This window comes from Larus michahellis, chromosome 6 (genome assembly GCF_964199755.1).
Source record: "Larus michahellis chromosome 6, bLarMic1.1, whole genome shotgun sequence".
In the NCBI taxonomy this organism is placed as follows: domain Eukaryota; kingdom Metazoa; phylum Chordata; class Aves; order Charadriiformes; family Laridae; genus Larus; species Larus michahellis.
In genome coordinates, this window is record NC_133901.1 from 3,528,974 (window position 1) to 3,548,008 (window position 19,035).

Below are 19,035 nucleotides of genomic sequence, written 5' to 3' on the forward strand. Positions count from 1 at the left end.
AAAATACACCTTTAAAATAATGTTAAAGAATCCTGTTGAATTCAAAGAGTGCTACCCTCTCAATAATCCACTGAGAAGTCAACAGTCTATTTATATTGCACGGTGCTCTTTTAGTCACAACGTTCCTAACAGCTCCAAAAATGAATAAAGATTAATTTTTCTATTCCTTCTTTTTTATTTTTTAGAAATGCTTACATGACATAATCCTCATTTTACACATTCCAAATTTTAAAAAAGCAAAATTCCCCACCCCCAACGCCCCCTATTTGATAAACTACTTTCCTTTGGTAGGATACTTCTGTTCAAAACCAAAAGAGAACTCATCCTTTTATCAGATGCTGAAAAAGAGCATTTGTGTACTGGGTTCAGATAGAAAAGGGTAAATCCTCTTACCCTGAAACTGGGAAACTGCTAAAGAATGAGTTGTTTTAGCCATTTGAATCAGGTACTTGCTCTTCGAATTGTTTCACGCTATGCTGTTTGAAAGATACGACTATTTAGGAACAAATTGCAATGTGCAACATGGAGTTCAGTAGTATTCCCCCATGCATGAAATGAAGTAGGGGTAGGTAATAAAACAAACATTTTTAGAAGAAGTAATTATTTTATGTTAGACTTATTATTAGTTTCTAAGTCCCAAGATGATGCTCAATGAGTTGTAAACACTCTATCTTAAAAACTATGATAAAATCCCCCCCAAACCAGAAAAAACAAGCACTCTGAAAATGCCACAATTGACACAATCAAGGATCTTTTTGCAATTTGTTCTACTTATCTCCAAAATGAAAGAGAATAAAGCAGCATATTTCATTCAGTCATGGATGAAAAGTGTAAGACAGGTCTTGGAAAAGTATTAATAACTGTATGAAGTAGGCAGCAGCTGGGGTCTTGAAGATGCTGAATACTATTTTAAAACTTTCCTTTCCTTGCAAATGCTGAGGCAATTTAAAAAAAAAAAAGATAAGTTAAACAGATCAAAAATAATAATGGAAATATATTTGTCATATTACATTGTTATCATTCAGTTGATTTGTATGAGGAAAGGAATTTAATACGGCATTATACATCTGCATCCGATACACCGGCTAAGAGCCCGATGGTGGCTGATTTTCCAGCGACACACAAGGCAGGAAAAAGATGAAGGGAAAAACCCACAGGCAAGAAAACCCCAAACTCAAAGGCAGTACAGCCAGGAAGGGATGTTTCTCACAACCACCAAAGTGCAGACGGAGTCAGTGCAGATAAGAAGGTAGCTCTTAGAGCATCTGCTCTAGCTACCAAGGCTGGGAATCCCAGGGTGGAAAAGCACCATACCCAAGCAAATAATTTTACTATTATTTCTTAAGAGAATACATTAAGCTCAGTAGTGAGTAATCTCAAAGAAATCTTATCTAAAAGGGGTAAACTTATGCCAAAACCAAAAGTAGCATTTAGAACGGCTGTGGTGAAAAATCGTCTCCTCTTAATGTTACCTGTTGTTAGTGCCACAGTTCAGTAACCTCAAATTATGGGTATGTTTTATCAAACACCAACCTGTTGACTCATATTAATGAGCAGCTTCTACACAAACTATTCGTGAGGTCAGGACCGTAGACGCTGCGGCTGTGAAAGTGTTCAGCAGCACAGTCAAACTCGTGTTCCTGACAGGTCTGACCTACCCACCAGTGGCAGAAATGGATGACCTAAAGAAACTCCAAGTCTTGAAAAAAACTCAATATTGAATGCTATGTATACGATATATTTAGGATTGCTTATTCCTTAGAATTAAGACAATTTCTCCAGAATGCACATATGTAATTCTAGAAATATCAACCCCTCTGTTCCACGACTGTTCAGGATTACTACATCCGCTTCTTTCATTCAAGTCAATGCCCTTTATGTCTCCTTCAACATTCAGCTACTATTTTCAGGTTGTTCACGCAAAAAAGGGAACAGAAACATTCAATGCATGATCAATCACAAGTAAATAACCTTCAACTAGTCATCCTGCCTTAAGTAAAAACTCGAAAATATATTTGCAAATTGTATCTGAGAAGACGGCAGTCTGCAATCGGGACGTGAGGCTAACTTTAATTAAACACTTCACTATAATTTATTTGCACAGCTCTGAAATTGAGGCTGAAGGCAGCATTCAGCAGAGCATAAAAGTAAACTCAAGCTGGCTGTAGATCAAAGCTGGACATCAACAAACGCGGAGAAAGCCGCAAACATAAAGCCAGCTCTTCTCTAAAATTAGAGAAAAGGAAGAAAGAAAAGGGGAGATAACGGAGTGGCGCCCAAGAATGCCAAATCATGTGTTGGTGTAAACCCTGCTACGCTTTCTGACAGGAGCTGCTGCTACTCTTTCAGCCAAATGCATCCCTCTGGTAATCAGGGCCCCACAGCTGTCTCCCTGGGATTGCCATCACCCAACCCTCCTTCCCTGTCCTGCCAAGCACACCAGAGACAAAATCAACAGCCACAGCCATCCTTCATATACTTACTGTATTTCTACAGACATACTAATATTCACAGTTATCTTTCAAACTTTGTCCTTCACTTGGTTCCAGACAAGAAGAGGGACAGAGACAGACACCTTCTGTGTTTGTAGGTCTTCACAGAATCACAGAATGGTTTGGGTTGGAAGGGACCTTAAGGATCAGCTAGTTCCAACCCCCTGCCCTGGGCAGGGCCACCTCCCACTAGACCAGGTTGCTCCAAGCCCCGTCCAGCCTGGTCTTTTGTGGCACGCATCCGAAGGCTGCCTCTAGTTCAAATAGAGTGCTGAAGGTTCAACTAAGAAAGTAACGTGCCCAACTATTGATTTCTTCTACAGTCACGGCACCCGGAATGCGTGGGATCAGTCAGTCTGTTCCTTCGTGGTTAGGACACGCTGAAGCCAAGTGCAAGTGCAGTAAGTTTTATTTTGTTCAATGTTGCTAGGCTCAGCATTATCAGAGGAGGAAAAGACCTGAGAACGCATGACCAAGGGTATAATTCAACATTTAGTTAAATAAAGACAAGTCAGACACAAGACAGAAACAAAGCAGGAAAGAATTTGAGAGTAGTTTTTAAGAGAAGAGTTCTTGGGGGTTTCTTCCCATGAAAGAATAATTTCTTTTAGAGCTGCTATTGCTCTAAAACAAAAACTCCTTTCTTTAGAACTCAGTTTTCATGCTAACATCCTACTCCATTGCTCACAACAATTTCAAAATAACACTATCTTTGAAATCCCCTGGTGAGCTTTCCACTTTCTAATTTCTTTATGAAAAATTTGGTGTAGGGCCTTGTGGCAGGCCTCAAAATCCAAGCACGCTGTCTTCTGGTAGCAAATATTACTTACAGTGTTTTGTGTGTCCTATGACACTTGGCCATTCCCGAAATGTCTGAGAAATCTTGTGGATAAATTTGGGGTAATTACACGGAAATGCCTCTGTGATTTCCTGTGAATGAATGTCTAAACTGTAATACCTGAAAGGAAATTCCCCTACCTTCTTGGCCAAATGTGGACTCTACTTAGTCAGACTCTATTTCTAGTAGCACAGGATTCCCTATCCTTGAGCTTCTTCTTATGTCTTATTAGAAAACTGGAACAAGAAAAATAATCTTATGCCTTGAAAAATAATAACCTTATGTATTTCCAAGCAACCGTCTGAGGCCAGCCAAAAAGAGATGATTTGTGCCATGTGGATTTGAACACGCTGTCTGAGCCCAAAAAAGCAAATCATTACAGCTCTGGATTAACTGAAGCTGATTTTGCCCCATTACAATATTAAGAGATGCACCCGACCAACAATGTCTGGGCAGATTTAAATCACAGAACCTGGATATTGCTCCACATAGCAAGATAGGAGTGTGTGGGGTCACTAAAAAACTAACTGGTCAGTAAATCACTAGTGGTTTTTACCTACAAACACTCCTCTTCAAACAGATTCATGACACTTTTTTCTTCGTGGTTGTTAGCACCTATTCTACAGGGGTTTTCTTTTTTCACTTCAATATTCCTACTCATACAACAAAATTCCAGAATAATTCAACATGACTCGCGGTGTTGGCTTACAGTCAAAAAGGATTCTTTGTGCCCGGCTTCTACTACATATAATTGCATTACAATGGCAGCTAGAACTGTAAGTTGTACCAAAGAAAAAGAATTTAAAAAGATGTCCCTTAACCTCAGTTTGAGGGAGTTGGGCCTTGCAGACCAAATTCAGTCCCAGACAGGTTTTACCCCTGTCTTTTCCCCCACCCCATCTGCCCCCTAACACAGCTCCATTCCAGGCAGGGCTCTGCCCAAGCTTCTCCTACAGGTTGCTTTTGCTGCTCCAGTATCCTTTTTAGAAAGAAACTGAGGTTTAACTTGTTTCCTTGCTTGCTTTTTACAGCTTATAGCAGTTTGGGGTTTTTTCCTTACAAACTCCCAGGGAGACTGAATTAAGATCGAAGCCTTTTTATAGCCTACAGAAAAGAACCTCTTCTGTGTTTTATGGTTACAGAGCCCCAGATAAATCTCGGCTGACATGGCTCAGTTCCCTGTTGATAACACTCATCCCGCTGACTCCTCCTTTTATATCTATTTTCAACTTTATTTTTCCCTCTTTTAGTTCATTCATACTTCCCTCCCTCTCTGTCCCCAATCACGTTCTTCCAGTTTCCCTTAAGCAGAAGGCAAAACTAATATTTGAGTATAACTCCATGATATTCAGTGAGATATCCAATCAACAAACCTAGTTTTTTCATCTTTTCCAATTAGATGTAAATGCAAATCTAGTTTGTCAGGTATTCTGAAATGAAACATTCTTCTCTTCAGCCATATTAAATTGATGTTTATTTATTTTAAAGCCTCTAAGAATGTCATTTTAATTATAAAACACTAAAGGACACGATACCAATTTGAGGCCAAAAATCCTATCAGAAATTTTATTATTTTAAACTTTCGTTAAGTGATGCTGATTATTTGTCATCTCACAAAGCTCACTAGTGACAAAACTTTAAATTCTAATGATTCTTCTATGTGCGTTTAGTATTATTTATATCCTCCTCTTTGTAAGAGTTACTTGCAAAGATATTTAGTAGCATTAGTCTCTAAAGCATAAAGTCACATTGATCACCCTTTCCTAAGCAGAATGAGCACTCTGTATTTGCCAGCCTACTTCCTTTAGCTCACTCGGGGTAATTATTCATGCAAATATACATTTACAAATTACAGACTGAGGATAAACTAAACAAAACAAACACAACCGTTCAGCTGTACTGTGACATCTTAAAAAACAAATCATAAGCTACGTATGTACACAGTAAATGATAATGGTGGGATTTAAACCTGGCTCGGAAATTTTCACTGAAATGGCTTTATGTCAGAATCCTGTCCCACTGTGTCAGAACTCAACAAATTCTCAATGCGGGACTGCAGTGACACGGAGGAACGAAAGCAAAACATCTGGAGGTGCAGACTGTCCTCCTTCAACGGCCTTTTCATCACGTATTGAATCAAACCCAGGCATTCCCTCCTATAGCAGCTACAGCCATTAAGTCTTTAGAGAGGCTGCCTGTACCTTACAGAAGGTGCCTGGAAGCACTTTATACACGAATCGGTTCTGCAGGCTGCAGCAGAAACTGCCAGCAATTGTAGGGAAGGATCCATCTCTCCATCTCAGCTGGGCAGGAGAATGGAAAAAGCCGTTCAAAGGCTCAACGTGAAAACCAGTGAAACAGCAGTTTGCACCTACGCATCCAGAGAAGGAAAGCAATCTCCTGTCTGAAACCACAGGCCGTAAGAACAACGTCCTGCAAACGCAAACATTGTCTCTCAAAGACAGAATGCGCGTCAACTGAAATGTCACATGGAAGTGCTTTTGATTCTTTCGAAATAAAATGGAAATATTTCATTATAGCTATAATACATTTGATATCTTAATTTCCTAGAGAGTAGAGTTTCAACTTAGTTCAACTGCTTCATTTATAGAGTTAGTCTGGCTGTGTTAAAACAGAAATACCTAGAAAATAGCCTTATAACTTCCAGGTTTCTAATTTTTGCCACAATTTTAAACACATTTTGAAACAATACTATTTTCATGGGATGAGAAGCCTGTTTCCACATCAACTCTCATACTAGTGCATGCACAATGTACTGAAATACGTAGGCTGGCTGTATTTCTATGCACGCTTGCTATGCGAACACATAAAAAAAAAAGTTGTTGTTATTCAAGTACATAAATACAGAAAGATAAAATGGCCATCAACCTCAAAGATGCAGATTATCACGCGCATGTACAAGAGGAGGTCACCCACTGCATCGAGAGAACACTTGAACTTGCAGAAATGTCAGTGAGAACACTATTTTCCAGAGTATAATAAATGCCCTTTCACAGAGTGCTCATAGCCCTTGCTTGGCCAAACATCACGCACTTGAACACCACCAGCGAGATGCCCAACCACACAGTGCTGTGAACACAAACCTGAGGGCACAGCGGCATTTTCTCAAACCCGGAGAAGCAAACAACCAGTTGTGAAAAGGAAAACGACGTCTTTCCAATCTGATGTGAATTCTCTCATTTTAAGTCGTTACGCAGATGTACAGGTCTCTGAATTACCTCTTCAGAAAAAGGACTGGGGGAAAATACATTCTAAAATTACAAATACGTTTGAATGAAAGGACACGAATGAAAATAGGGAATATACTAGAGCAAGAATGAATTCAAGTGGCCCAAATGATTGAGCAAGACAAAGATAAAGAAGGCTGTATGTACGAACAGCACAGTTCTATGTGATTAAACAAGTACATATTTGCATTTTTCCATCACCTAACATTACAGAAAAAGGACTTATCTTACAAAAGACATGCAGCGTGTGGTTCAGGTAAAATCATACCAGGAAGAAAACCCAGTTCTTCGTTGTTCCAGACTTTCAAATTTTGTTTTTAAAAATGCCCATGATATTTTGGAATTGCCATTTGGTCATTAATTGTGATACTGTATTGTGCACCGCTTAGTCATCTAAAAGTTTCTATACGGCAGCACCATTTATCTTTTCTTTCAAAAATAACAAACATTCAAAATATTTTATTTTTATGAAGAACAGCACGGATTGAATGGAAGTTCAGGATAGGGCCCTGCCAGCTGTCCTTGCTATAGCATTATCAGTAGCTCGCCTTTCTCCTAAGTCCTTCCAAAGGTTAGGGTGCTGGTTTTCCTGAATTGTGCCAAACTGCACATTCAAATTTAAAATTGTGATCATTTGTCTCTGCTAAGTGTTGGCAGGAACACCACAAAGAATTTGTGAACTTGGTTCCTGTACTCTCAGCAGGAATGGAAAAACCTGGAGATCCGTACAAAAGACTGAAACTGTTTCTTTTTTATAAAAGGGCCCAAGGAACTGTTCACCTTGTACAGCGCCACTCCTTAAACTGTATCTCAAAAGGAAAGACGGAAAAATATTGACATTATCTAAAATGTACAGCAAAGCCTGAAAGGATACCAGAATCTGGACAACTTGATGGGGAAGAAGGAGTAATCTGACCTCTGACACGATACAGCTGATTTCACCGATAATGCAAAAGCTTCTCCATCACTGCAGTTCGGCCAGAGCTCTGGGACTGGACCTGAACAGAGCTTCCCTCATCTCCCACACAGCCTGAAATCCAGGTCAGCCTCCTTACAGCAGTAGAGAAGTGCTCAGAATTATCGTAGCAATAGTACTTTATGGTACAGTTTTCAACAAAAGCAGTTAGGGACATTATTACAGAACTGTCAGTTACTACAGGAGTCTGCACTCAATTCTGTCTCTTCCCTCGTTACAACCTCTCCTCCCCGGGGTGCTGAACAACCAACAACGAAACTAGCATCAGGGAAGACAGTATGCGCTCTCATCCGTTCTGATCCGACCAGAAATTTCCTTAACGGTCCACCTTCAAACGGTCCCTTTCCTGAATTTCAACAAACACAAGAGACTAAATTCAACAGACAAGACAAAGAATGCACAACGCTCATCATTAAAAATATTCACTAGTTGTATCATCTACTGAAGAGGCTCCCTCCATACGTCTTCATTTGTTTTTACATTTTTGGTCCCCGCTTTACAAACACTATATATTGCGAAGAAATTATTTTCATTGTCTGCAGAGAAAAGTTAAAAATTATGAAAGTTTATTTCAGGCAGAGCAACTTTATAGGCATCAAGACAGCAGCCATAAACTCATCAGGGAAAGACCTGAGCCGAAAGAGTCAGTGTTACCCATCGGATCCAGAGCCCAACACTGCCCATGCTGATACGATTTCTCATTCTAGACTTTTAGTTTGTTTCATTACATGAGTGGAATATTTTCTTTTAGCCTTAAGATGTCAAAGTTTTATGGATGAAAGGACAACATGGACAAAGACACGAAAAAAAAAATTCAGAATAAAAATTTTGGCTAGAAGAATGATATAGTGATTCTTTTGCAGTAACGTAGTTTCTAGCTTTTCATACTACTTCATCCTCTAAAATACTCCCCAAGTAAAGACCGTGCCTGGCAAGCAGTGACCTGCGGCGGCAGGAACACCTCTCCCGGATGACACCGCAGCAGGAGCTCTCTTGCATGTCTAAGCAGCTTTGCTCTCTAGTAGTGGAAGCCACTGCCAGACCTCTGCTACCCTCATTCACCTCTGTCTGCCCCTCAAAGCCACCGGTGCCAAGCTGTGAATCTTCCAGGAGACAAGACTAACTCTATACGGCAACATAATTCAGCGGAAGGAAGATAAATTCCTTGAAGCATCTCCTTTCTCACACACACCTACTCTTGGGCCCGTCACAAGCTGGTGATTGATTAGTCACCTTCTCTTTGAACCGCAGAGCGCAGGAACTTAATAAATAATTATGAGAATAGAACTGATGTATCTCATGGCTAATTCACATTAAGGCCCTTTTAATGAATGAGATAAACACAGTAACTAATATTCATTACATGAGGTGTTAGACATGAGATTTATTTGTATTTAGCGGAACACACAGCATATTAGACAGAAAAAACACGGAATGCCTAATTCTAGAAAAAGCTAGAATTCAGCTTTGTTTAGTTTGCACTGATTTTATTTATTTATTTATTATTTATAAAGATAGTTCTTTCCTGGGATTGTAACTGGTGGGCACAGTCAGAAGTGCTGTGTTTCCAACCAGCTTAAAAGTAAAAATCTAAACAAAAGGTTTTTCTCAGGACCTTTTAGTCCAGCGAGAGAACAGGCGCTGGCATTTTGACAGTTCACATACGCACCCAATGCACTTCTGGCAACCGCACCTGGATACCAAATTCAGCCTTACCTATGGTTAGTAACCACGTCTTTTTAAAATATATTTATTTTATTCTTCTTTACATTTTTAAGAATTCAGTTCTTGTATTTTTATTTTTCTTTTTCAACTAGCTGTATCACAGCTGCAGAGTTTTTCATCCTGCTCTGAAAGGCTTTCAAAGGACATTTGCTTCAAAGGGTTTTCTCAGAGAGGCCTTCTTCACTTTTTGGTCTTTCTTACTATGAAGGCTCCGTGTCCAGGTTTATAGCAGTCCTCAAAGCAGTCTCTAGAGAGGTTCATCCTTTGCTCTTTTACACCAAAATTCTTCAACAAAGAAGTCAGACAAGCCGTTAAAATCTGTCCTTACCAAATTATTCATATCATGGCAGCGTTAGCCTCAACTAGTTCAGATCACATTCAAAACCTGTCACGTACTTTTCTTTTCTAGTAAGAACTTATTTACACTCTTTCAAAGTGGTCATTTTAGAAGATTGTATTTGGACTTCATAGTAGCACTTCTTAACACAGCCAGGAAATCTTCAGACTTGTTTTGGATTTTTCAATGTTACTTTAATTTCAAAATATTAAAAAGATTTTAACAATGAGGAAAAAAAGAGTCCTGTAGAAAAGCATTCAATAAGCTGATATTGTTATATTAGAAGAAAAAAATTTTTAAGATTCAAAAAAATGTTGTCAAATATTGACTGTAAAAGTTATATTGGTAGATAGAGAAAACTCCTGCAGCTTCAAATGATAAGATTTATCACGCTGCATCAAAGATTAAAAATAGTTGGCTCCTGCTTTTTTTCAGCTGCCAGCTCTAATTCACAAGAGACACCACCGTTATTTAGGCTTTTTCTCTACTTTCAAAAATAATCAAGTGCACTATGTCATAAAAGTGATTTGTTCTTCCTTCCTTTTTTTTTTTTTTTCTTCCCCCAAATGTATTTTCCTAATTCTATTCCTAGTTTCTAACCCATACTCTCACGGATGACCGAGTGATGCCTGGTACCAGCAGGGTCAGAATCTCACGGCCATGGTCCAGGTACAGGACGTACAGGCGTCATCTGCCTCCAACTACAGAAGCTTTTGTACTGCTAATGTTCCTTAAAAAGTTTTAGTTCTTGTCCCTCTTCCTCAAAAATAAACTAAAAAATGAGAACAAGCAATAGTTTAATCACTATTGTATTTTATGGTCACTCATAACTATCAGAAAGCTGAGTAGCATTTTAAACAGTTCTTTATATTCTATGTGTGAAACTACATTGTTTTAAACAATGAAGTTATATAAAAGTTTTAGGGACAAGGATTGAGTATTATATAAATACCAAACTTTTTTGTTATTGTTCTCATTATATCAGTTGCAGTTGTTTCTTTTGTTGTTTTTCTCATCCTAGCAATTTTTAAAAAGCTGATAATATTTGCTTTATAGTCTCTCTGTCGGAGGAAATTTTTGCTTTTGTTTTTAGTGCAGGTAAGATTCTCTCAAGGCAGTTTTAAACCTGCAAAATACTGGAGAAATTTAAAAGAAAAAGATCCCTAAAACCCAAACTAAAGAGCTAACAGCAGCTTTTTGCTTGGAATTCCTCCTCCACAGAGGACACTGGTTTTGCAAACTTAAATAGAAAAAACACAGGTATGTTGTTGGTAGGCTCAAATTTACCAAGAAGATGTAAAAGAAATTACAGGGAGCCAATAACATAGCACTACCTAAGCAAAATGTGCCTTGTATTTGGCAGAAACATTTCCCCTTGACTTAAGGTACCTTTGTATTCAGGTTTGCACCAAATACCATTACAAAAAGCGTGCATAAAAGAAGAGTAACTGGGTAGGTATCGACTGAACCGCACAGGTGATTGCAACTTGCCAGGTCTGAATTATACAATAAAATAATTGAAGAGAAAAATATATCCATGCATTTACAGAAGTTACTTCCACTTGCATTCTCTCACAGTGGCTACTAACAGACAGAATTCAACTCTGGTTAAAAATGATGTAATTCCCATTCATTTCAGTAGGAATTTTACTTGCACTGAAATCTAAATAAAGCCCCAAGTCCATTTCCCAAGTCCTCAATGTTTGCACCCTCCAGTTTTTCCCATGCAATTGGAATATGAATGACGTTTATGGTTCAACATTGCTCCCTTTCAAATATTTTACAGGCCTTGCTGAAAAATGCCTTTAGCTGATTACGCGCAATGGCGTGGAAGCGCTCAGCGCTCTGTTAGATCCGCAGATACCAGGATGCCTCACCTTTTGCTTTCTGTGCATTTGAAAAAAACCACCTCATTTATTATCAATGACGTTATTACTAAAATGTCATTACTAATATTTAATTATTAAAATATTAGTACAGTTAGTACAGTATTGACTGGCAATTCTAAAACAGCAAAAGGTTTTGCTGCAGAAGCCGTTTGCATCTTTGAAACCCTGCCCTTTGATGACAGAAAAATCTTGCAGCAAAATTAACCAGGCTTTTGTGCATGATGAACTACTATTATTTGTAAGGAACCGTACAACTTTATTTACGAATGGTTATGCGATATGTGCCGGAACACTGACAGGAGGTTCTGCAGGACATCTCTTCAATGATCGTTTTCGTAGTCCTTGACTGCAATTTTAAATTCTATAACCTTCACATTGCATTTCACAGCTTTCTCTATGTAATTATAACGGAGTGGCAGCTATGCTGTAGCTAATGTTGAATGTTGTTTTCTGTTTAAAGGTCAAGTCTATTCTAAAATCCATATTCTTAGTGAGATTGTCTTGAAAATTTGCTGTGCCTACTTGGTATGCAGAGCAGTGGTCTAAATTATGATTATTTGTGGAAGAGGTTTCTGAGAAACTCTTCTATAAATAAAAGATAAATAAAGCTCCTCTAAAATGTCTAAATGTTACAAAAATCGCATGATTCTTCTCATTTGTGTGTATGTGTTATTCAACCTATAGCCCTAACCATCTGCAAACTGATTTCAGTTGCTAGGGATTCATTTTAGCTAGTACACGTATCTTCAGAGAAGGAATTTTAGAAAATGTTAATAAAGATAATAATGAACTAAATTGGCGTGCCTAAAAGAATTAAATGCACACATGTATCAAGATTCCCTCTAGCTTGATATTTTGCACTAATGTGCCATTAAAAATGACGGAAAGATTTAGGGTGAGATGCTGTGATTATTTAATCTGAATTATATGCACTCTCTGCCTTTGGAATCCAACGTGTGCGAGCGAGCATGCTGCAGAAGGCTCCTTTGGCAATTTTGCCTAGGGATAAAAATAACCTGGGAAGATTTTAAAATTTTCTAAAACCAACCCGCTGACACCAATCTTAATTCAGAAATATTGTTAAGGCAATTACCGCTGATTAGCTAGAGTGAAGATAAAAGATAATAAGGGTGCGCTAATCACATTTCCAGCACAATGAAACCGAACCAAATGAAAGAAAGCTGTTGGGTCAAGGATTTCCCCACACATTGTCCCTCCAGGGGGACCCGTAACTTTTGGTGCAGAGCTAGAAATATAGAGAGCTGCAAGTACTGCAAGGAGTCCGTGCTGCAGGACTGTAAAGACCCAGCGGAGAGGGGAGGGGACAGTAGGGCAGACAAGTGGGGAGCCTGCAAGGAGTGGGAAAGATTAGAGGAACAGGTGGTAGAGGAGAGGAAGACTTCCATCTTCATAGAATCACAGAATGGTTTGGGTGGGAAGGGACCTTAAAGACCATCCAGTGCCACCCCCTGCCCTGGGCAGGGACACCTCCCACCAGCCCAGGTTGCTCCAAGCCCCGTCCAGCCTGGCCTTGAACCCCTCCAGGGATGGGGCAGCCACAGCTTCTCTGGGCAACCTGGGCCAGGGGCTCACCACCCTCACAGTGAAAAAATTTCTTCCTAATATCTCATCTAAATCTCCCCTCTTTCAGTTTGAAACCACTACCCCTTGCCCTATCGCTACACTCCCTGCTCAAGAGTCCCTCCCCATCTCTCCTGTAGGACCCCTTTGGGGACTGGAAGGGGCTCAAAGGTCTCCCCAGGGCCTTCTCTTCTCCAGGCTGAAAAACCCCATCTTCCTGCAGAGTGAAGGACCAGGGAAAGAAGAGGCTGGATGGGTAGACGAGACATCTCAGCACAGCCATAAGAAAATGGGGTATCTGCTAAGAAGTGAGCCAGCCCCCTTCCTTGTGAAAGAGGATCTGACAGCAATCTGAGTCACGCTTCCCGTATTCCCATCTTGCCAAGATTGAAGAATGGTGGGAAGATCCCTGAGTGAGCCTAACAGATGGGTTTGTACTTCTTGTATTGCTTCAGGTTGCATTAATCTCTGCGGTGGGTTCTCATTTAGCTGAGAAAATGTCACCAAAACAAATGAACCGGAGCAGGCTGATATGCCATCAACAGATGTAGAGAATCTCTTCTGCATGTTGTAGATAGAGGCAAACAGTCGGCATTCTCACTTGACTGCTCCCTGCAGCCCTTCCAAAACTAATCAAAGATATCACTGGCTGAGTTGGGAGTACAAACGTCTAAAATCAGCAGACACTTTGAACAGAGAAATGGGTAGAATCAGTCAGGGAACACGGACGAAGGCAGGGAAGTGAGGTTATGTAGCAGAGGAGTCCAAGCAGTCAGAGAACAGCGACAGAGGAGGGGTCAAAGTACAAAGGACACGTGGTCAGGTGTTGGGAGAACTACCTCGGAGACGGGGATAATTCATTTCTGTCCACGAAGCCATCAAATCCCTGCCCGCATATGCATTCCCATTTCAAGAACATGCCAGTACTTGTGCTGTTCTTGCACCCTCCCCTGGTTCCTGAATGAAAAGAATATATAGGAAAAGGTGGAGGAACAGCAAAGGAACCAACGGGGATTTGGAACATTCAGGAGCCAGTTATTCCTGAAGAGGAAGAAGAGGGTACTGGAGACAATGCCACTATGAGGCAGTGCCACATAACAGAGGACACTAAGTATCTCTGTTTAGAGTATTAAAGCAGATTTAGGATTGTGAAAAGTTCCTTAACACTTCCATAAAGCAGAGAGCGAATAAATTTAAGGTGAAAGGAAGGTGAGAAAACATCAGGTCACACAAGCAGAACTGCAGAGAATCAGGGAATACAAAGTAAATACAATCTTCATTTTGCTTTAATTAGGCCATCCTTGAATGCTGTCCCAACGCACCAACCATTACATCTGCTAAGATTTTTCTCTTTATGGTTGCTAAAGAACAAGGGAACAGAGCAGACGAACACTGCGACACCAAAACTGAACGCTTGGTTCTTCCTGCGCTGACCTCGGAGACCCTGCTTTAAACCAACCGCCCAGGTGACATGAGCACCACCAGCCCCTGCCACGCTTCCAGCCAGGACGTGCCCTCGCTTACACCTGGCTGCACTCGGGGGATCACCGCCGTGTGCGTTAACAGATGGGCTACAATATGCGCCCACGCTGACACCACTTACCAACGCCGTGCTGAAAGGAGGACGCTGGGTCTCGGGGGGTTCACACACACCTCCTCTCGCTGACGGCTCCCCAGCTCGTCCCTCCACCGGTGACAGCTCTCGGACCACCCCGCGCCACGAAGGCAGGGAGCAGCACATTCAGATTCATCCCACTACACTCACTCGGAGACTGGCTAGACAACACGTTCTGCTTTAACGCATGCATTTGATGCAATGTAATTTCCCTTTATGCATGTGCTCTGCTGGCCAGACTGGCTTTCCGGTTTTCATCAAGCAGACAAAAAGTTTAAACTCTATAAAAAGGTAGCTGATATTTAAGTTTTAATAAAAATATGTCTCACGTATGTCATTTTTTCCTGAGACTGACCTAGTCTACAATGTATTATTTACATAACTGCTCCAATATCTATTTCAAAACCAACTAGACAGTTCTCTCCAGAACTGTAGGCTGCCCTGCTTGTCACCGCGATGGATAAACAGTGTCACCTTTTCAGGGCCTGATGAATTATAGAGAAGTAGTAAAGTGCACCATCCATCACAATGGCACTAAGTAGGTTTCTGAAGTAGATTTCAGATCACAAATGCTCAGATTTTAACTCACAAATGCTGTTTAGACTGTTACCAGAAAGCACAAATTGGACAGCTCATATACAATGGCCATGTGATGAATGGACATGACAGGTGGTCAAAGAAAATGAGTCTCGCTATTCTACAAATAACCTTGTCAACACGAAAGTAGAGCTGTAGCTCCGCTGGTAGCCAGACTGCAGTAACTTAATGGTTTTATTTGCTTGAACTTCCAGCAAATCAAATATACAAATGAGATACAATGAAGCAGCAGTACTGAAGCAATATTAGCAATTCAACCTGATTATGTGACACACAATAGAAATTTTCTACTAAGGATGTGTCACATTTGAAAGAAAATTATTCAGATTATGAGTAGCTGTTACAAGAATACCTTTCTGCAGGAAAACCTCATGATTTTACAATCACAACCCACGGTAAGATATTCAAAATATGCAACTTTTAGTTCCACTACAAGCAATCAAGTCACCCTCTGACGGCTGAACACAGCAACAGCCACCACCTGCTACTTCTCATTTAAAGTTTTTCTACTTCCATTAGTCTAAATAGTAGAGATTGCTGTGTAGGATTGAAAGTGGGGGAGGTTAGATCACTACCGATTTACCCATAGCCTAAACAAAAAAGGAAATTTCCCTTTTAGGCAAAACTGTAGATCTAAGACAATTTGGGTGGACTATTCAAAGAATCAAAGAAAACATCTGAAGTTTTGAGAGGACGGTAGGTATCTCAAAGATCCACCTGTAAAATTGTGCACAGAAAGTCATTCTTCGGCTCAAGCACAAGCTTTGAGCTTTGCCAAAGCCAAGGTACAGCCCTAGTGATGAGTACATACGGTGCGTGGGGTCCTCATTGCTGCAGAGCTCAATCATAGCTAAAACTGCTCGGAAATATAACTGCAAGTGGTATACGTGTTGCTGCTAATAACATCAATGATTCTTCCCGGAACATTTGACTTCCTTTCATCTGATGAATTTGTTAGCAACACATTTATTTTCATGAAATAAATCTCAAAGGCCACAATCACACTTTTCTCTCATTACAGTTACTCTTATTAAGCTACAATGAGAAAATAATATCATACATTGAGTTTTTAAGGGATAAATGTGAGAAGCCAAACCCATTCATTAGTTCTTTTTACTTGCCCATGGAAAAGTTAAAGCCTACATCATGCAGGTTAGGACCTACCCTCACCTACTTCATTTCACTTCTCAACAACAAAATTTAACCTGAAGTTGCTGGGTTGATGGAGCCCTGAACAGAGGCCGTATGGAGATAATGACCGTGAGACCCAATATGGAAAGCAGCATGTAAGGTACACAAAACACAGGAGACGGAGAGAAGTGTCTCTCCCAAAGGAAACAAGAACTCCCTCCCTTCTCCTCTCTGGAAGAAATCCCCCCTTGGACTAAAAAGCTACAATGCTTTTAAGAAAGAGAAGTTGAAACGCGTGGACTTCAGGGTGAGAAACTTAAGGATCTGACTTTCTAGCAACCCTCATATTTCCTACAGTCCGAAATTTGAAATTAAATTAATAGTCCATGAAATGAGTTAGTTAGCATCACGCAACTTTCCCAATTTTGACTCATTACAAGATTTCCACATGTTATCAACAACATTATGGGCAAACAGTCACAAAAGGAAAATACACTACAGTTGCATTTTACTGTTAGAAACAGTAACTGATAAGCTATAAATACCAAGATATTCACAAAGTATAAAGGGATTTTTAAGAGGTATCCTCCAGACCCAAAGCCATCTGCAAACTGTTCCTGTAGATTCTATTAGTGTTTGAAGTGATGAAAACAAACCAATACTGCTAAAACGATAAAGAAACCAAGATGGGAAAACCTCTGCATCATTGGAAGTAACACACAATATTTTAAAAAGGAGAAAGAAAACAGCAGTGAAAATGCAATTTTTATATTTCAGAAATACGTATTGAGATTTATACTACCTCAGCTAGGAAAGCAAACAGAAATGATGACCCCTCAGTGCACCCCCAATATATCTGGAAAGCAAATACAGGATGGCAGCCGGTGATGACAGTAAAGAGGATAAAACAAGATAATCCAAGATCTTATTTCACTTGGCAAGTAACAAATCCCAACAGGCTGGATCTTTTCGCTGACAAAACTTCCTAACAAAAGCTACAGTAAGATAAAAATACAAATTGGGGTTTTCAAGAGGAAACAGAGCAGATGTGCCAACTGAGCTGTCACAGAAGAAAGTATGCGAGATCCACGACCATAATTCAGGAGCTCCAGGTGTCAGCCCAGCACTCCTGCAGGTCTCGCTGCAGAAAAGCTCCGCTTACCCTTCCTACAGGCATCCCTCAAACTAGTAGCACTTATACATCAACAAGGAGAAAATGCAGCTGTAAACACAGCTTTCATATTTCTACACCCAAGCAAGAGATGCTGATTTATAAACTCAGATACTTCAAAAAAAATAAACTCATATGAAGTGTTCCCGTCTGACTGATTTTTAAGTTTGAATTGAGACTGGCCACATCATATTTTACCTAAATATGTTTATTTTAAGGTTAGACAGTTCACCATGTGTACTTTACCAGCCAAGTTCAACGAAAGCCGATGTTTTCTAACTCTATTCCACCACAAATGACAGAGACAAACGGTTATATTACCTCAAGAGTTCCTTTGGCAGAGTAAGCTGCGTACGAGTACAGGAGGTCTTGGCTATGAAGCGTTTTGGTCTCTCTGCTGCACTGTTGTCCACTAGGATAAAAGCATTCACCGCCGTTTTTCAGAGTTACTGTGTTTGAAGAAGAGCCCGGTAGGTCAAGCAAAACAGAGTAATTTACCAGCCGGACATCTTCGAGGCCTTGGGAAGTCCACTGAAGCAGAAGTTTCATTGCAATGTCTACATCATCTTCTCTAGGGAACTGTAACAAATCTCTGGGAAAATAAAAAAAAACACAAGTAAGGACAGTTTTAGTTTATCTCCCACCAAGACACTTCTACCTTAATATGCATCAGCCCATAATTTTATTCACAATGTATCATCAAACATGCAGGGAGGGGGGGAAATAAAAAATAATCACCCTTTTTTTCTTTTTTTCCAAACAATTTCTTACCAAACGTGAGACAAAAGCAACTGCTTCCCGGGAAATAAAATAAGGGCAAAAAATGTTTATAGGAAACATATCCAATCAGAACATAAAGAATCCTGCAGAAATTATCACAGTAAATGCTTGAAAATTCACCTCTCTGGTGCTGATCAAGTTTCTGATAGAGCATCAATTTAACCAGCCGTTGAATATGAAGTACGCAATCTGAAGTAACATTTCAGCGACTTCAGGGAGTGCACAATGCTGAAAATTAGTAGTAATTATACGTTTGGCGTAAATTCATCAAGTAAAGCAAATTTGCTAAACAGAATGAAACCGTTCCCCAAAATATACTGCTGTCAGAGAGTTTTCCTCAGGTCTCCTCCCTGCACTGAAGGAGTACCTGAGCCAACAGCTTGGCAAGCATACGACATGAGCCTGGAAATTATGTTGGCAGCATCTACCTGATGTGCCAATGGAGCCCTCCGATGGGTTGGTCTGAGCTTGTATCACTGGGTTTGTGCCACAGTTCAACACCTGCGACCAGATGGGCCATAGGATGAAAATGGCGACGGCACTGAAAGACCACCCTCCTCCCAGCAAATGCCAAACGACACGAGATGTAGAGTATTTTGAAGATAACTTTAGAGGACAGACATGCTGAAGGGACAAGTTAGGTAGGCAAGCATTT

General features: G+C 40.2%; 1 protein-coding gene across 3 annotated transcripts in view; it reads right to left on the reverse strand.

The window, feature by feature from the left end:
- NAALADL2 (N-acetylated alpha-linked acidic dipeptidase like 2) overlaps positions 1-19,035 on the reverse strand; it is a 503,786-nt gene that overhangs the window by 216,289 nt on the left and 268,462 nt on the right. For all 3 annotated transcript variants that reach the window (XM_074591744.1, XM_074591745.1, XM_074591747.1), the window contains one exon: positions 17,922-18,192. In XM_074591744.1, the coding sequence (XP_074447845.1) occupies positions 17,922-18,192 (271 nt within the window). The remainder of the gene's footprint in view (positions 1-17,921; positions 18,193-19,035) is intronic.